The 3,021-nt window shown below is 44.1% G+C and overlaps 1 protein-coding gene across 1 annotated transcript; it reads left to right on the top strand.

Annotated features, from left to right (window-relative positions):
- LOC131431359 (zinc finger protein 578-like) lies at positions 1-3,021 on the top strand. The gene is made up of 5 exons (XM_058597038.1): positions 1-441; positions 505-1,355; positions 1,421-2,186; positions 2,249-2,477; positions 2,546-3,021. Exons 1-5 carry the CDS (start codon positions 240-242, stop codon positions 2,559-2,561), a joined length of 2,064 nt encoding a protein of 687 aa, XP_058453021.1. The 5' UTR covers positions 1-239; the 3' UTR covers positions 2,562-3,021.

Raw genomic sequence — 3,021 nt, forward strand, 5'->3', positions numbered from 1 at the left:
ACAAAAATGGCCTCGTCGGCTGGTCTTTGTTTTGTTTAGTTTTGTACGCAGTTTTTCGTCCCGAAAAGTGTCCGGATTGTCCAGAAAATACCGACGAATCGGTAGCGATTAGTATCCCGTTGAAACTGAATGTACTGTTGAGCAGTTACGTGTTGTAACGGTGCGGTTATTGTGGATTCAAAACTCCGCGGATAGTCGCGCGTGTTTTGATTTGTTTTTCTTGGTTATACGAATATCCAATGGATTCCCATGTTTTGTTGATTCCCAGCGTGAGTTCCCTTCCGACGATGAAACCGGAGGTCAATCGAAACAGGTCCCTACCAGATTCGTTTTCGCTAATCGTGAAACAGCCTAATCAATACAAGAATGATAGAGATCGGAAGAGCAGTGGAAGTGGAGAAGGGAGCTGCATCGGCGGAAACAAACAAAAATATAAAACTAGTAAGTCAGATGTCTCTTTTGTTTTGATTAGCATCACAGTAAAAAACGAATTGCTTTCCACAGAAAGTGAACTGATTCTTGTGATGGAACCGCAAAATCCTTCACCAACGAAATATTTTGACCAGAATGGTGTTCCACTGAAAAAAGAAGTGTTGGACAGTAATGAGTTGCCGGAGCAAACGGCGAAAAGTTCCAAAAAGCGAACCAAACTGACAATAACTTGTCACAAATGCGCAAAGCAGTTCGAAACGAAGATCGAGTATGAGTTTCACTACCGGAAAAGCTACAATCAGGAACCGATCTATGCTTGTACGACTTGTGATAAGCGAATAACGCAGTACAAGGCATATCGATTGCACAGTTATCGGCACTCGCACAGTGCCAATCAGCGGTACACCTGTGCGACCTGTTCGAAGGTGTTCCATCAGAGATCCGATTTGAGCCGACACGAGAGTATCCATGAAACTCAGTCACAAGAACCGGAGTTGGCTGCCGCTCCGAACGCCGTGCAGGAAAAACTATGCTGTGATCGATGTGATGCCGCGTTTGATAGCCAAGCGGAAATGCGAGTGCATGTAAAAAAAAATCATCCTATTCCGAAGCAAATGATCGAGTGCCCCGATTGTGGCAAGTTTCTGTCGGCTGGCAGTCTGTATTCCCACCGAAAGATCCATTCGGATGGTCCAAAATTTACGTGTGAAGATTGTGATAAGTCTTTCGTGCAGAAGATTAATTTTATACATCACCGGAAAAAGCACCTGCCAAACGATGAGCGCCCGTTTCCCTGTGGCATGTGTGGAAAGGCATTCTTCGAACGGTCGCACCTGCAGCGGCATCAGTTTTTCCATTCCGAGGAACGTCCGTTCAAATGTGGCCTCTGTGGAAAGTGTTACAAGACGGAACGGTGCCTGAAGGTATGTTTTCTTTTATGAGAAGGAATGAAGTCAGTTCGTCATTGTTTCTGGGGCTTCTTTTTCAGGTACATTCCGCGGTGCACAACGCGGACCGTCCGTTTGTCTGTGTGGAGTGCAACAAAGGCTTCCTGAGTAGTTCTAAGTTGCGTCAACACAGCAACATCCACTCGGGGCTTCGACCGTTCAAGTGCAAGTACTGCTCAAGAGATTTTACCAATTTTCCGAATTGGCTGAAGCACATCCGTCGGCGCCACAAGGTTGACCATCGAACCGGGGAAAAGTTGGACAGTGTTCCGAAATTTATGACGAAAAAGAAGAATAAATCCGATAACAAAAAGCTTGAACCCGGCAAGGAGGGCAAAATAAAGCTGAAAAAGCCCTCCTCGAAAGAGATTCTCCAGCTGTCAATCAAAGAGGAAAGCCTTCCGTTTGTGGGAGATAATTCCAACATCGATCTCAATCTGGTATCGAAGGACGATCTTTTGCAACCATTGAAAATGGAAGAAATGGATGATATTTTTCTGGAGCTGCCGGCGAGCTGCGCTGGTGATGATGATGCCGGAAATGAAAATGCATGTGATGTGATTCCGAAAAAGCAGGAGGAGGTGGAGCAGAACGCGGACGTCGAATGCAACAACGCACAAGATTCGGAACAACTGGAAGCACCACCCTCTGAGCACGACATCATTGATCCTCCCCCATTGGGACTGGCAGGTGACGATAGCGAGCTGTTTCAGTTTGGTTACGTGCAACCTGAATTCGATTGTGATTTTAGTATTAAGAACGACTTTAGCTTAAGAACCGAAGCTGTCAATGTGATCCGGGAGAGTGGTGAGTGGTGAAGAAGATTTGTTTTGTTGGTTCAATCGATTATATTCTTTTTTATAACATAGAATCGGGAATGAGCTCACCGCCCGATGGGTTTTCATCTCCCACCACTGGGGCGCTGGTGTACGACATCAACAGCGAGTTGCCTATTTTTCCCACACTGATCTCAATCTGTGGCGACGAACAGCAGTTTCAGCTGATCAATCCCAACTTTATCCACTTGCCACAGCTTCGAAGAACCGCTCCGAGCAGTGGAGCTTCCGGCACCAATGGAGTGGACGTTGTTGGATTGAAGTTAGTAAACATTACAATATTCGTTCTATTTTTAGGTTATCCTAACAATCTTACATTTTTATTTTCAGAATCGAATCGCCGTAGGTAAGAATCAATCATTTTTATATTTTCTACGCAAATTAAGGATTATAGTTACATAACAGCAGTATATTTAGTAATTAAGTATCGGAGAGGGAGCAACGAAAGTTGGGCTCCCCTTCGGAAGTTGGGCTAGTGAGAGACGATGATGATATTGTAGTGATTTATTTAAAACAGAAAAAAAACAAGATTAACTGCTTCATTCGGTTTGCAGAAAAGATTATTAGTATTCAGGTATTTCTTGCTCCTGTCCGGTAAAAAAAAGGTTTATTTTCTTTCTGCGATTTAGTAATAGCGGATGGAGTAGTGGATACAAAACACTGCACAATGAGAGTATTTATATTAATGAAACAAACAAAAAATCGTGGGGAGTACAACCGAGGGTAGCAATCGCGTAGTACAAAGCGTGACTCAGAGCCTACCAAAAGACTGTTTTTGTAATAAACGCGTGCAGACGATTGGAAAA

This window comes from Malaya genurostris, chromosome 1, assembly GCF_030247185.1.
Source record: "Malaya genurostris strain Urasoe2022 chromosome 1, Malgen_1.1, whole genome shotgun sequence".
NCBI lineage: Eukaryota > Metazoa > Arthropoda > Insecta > Diptera > Culicidae > Malaya > Malaya genurostris.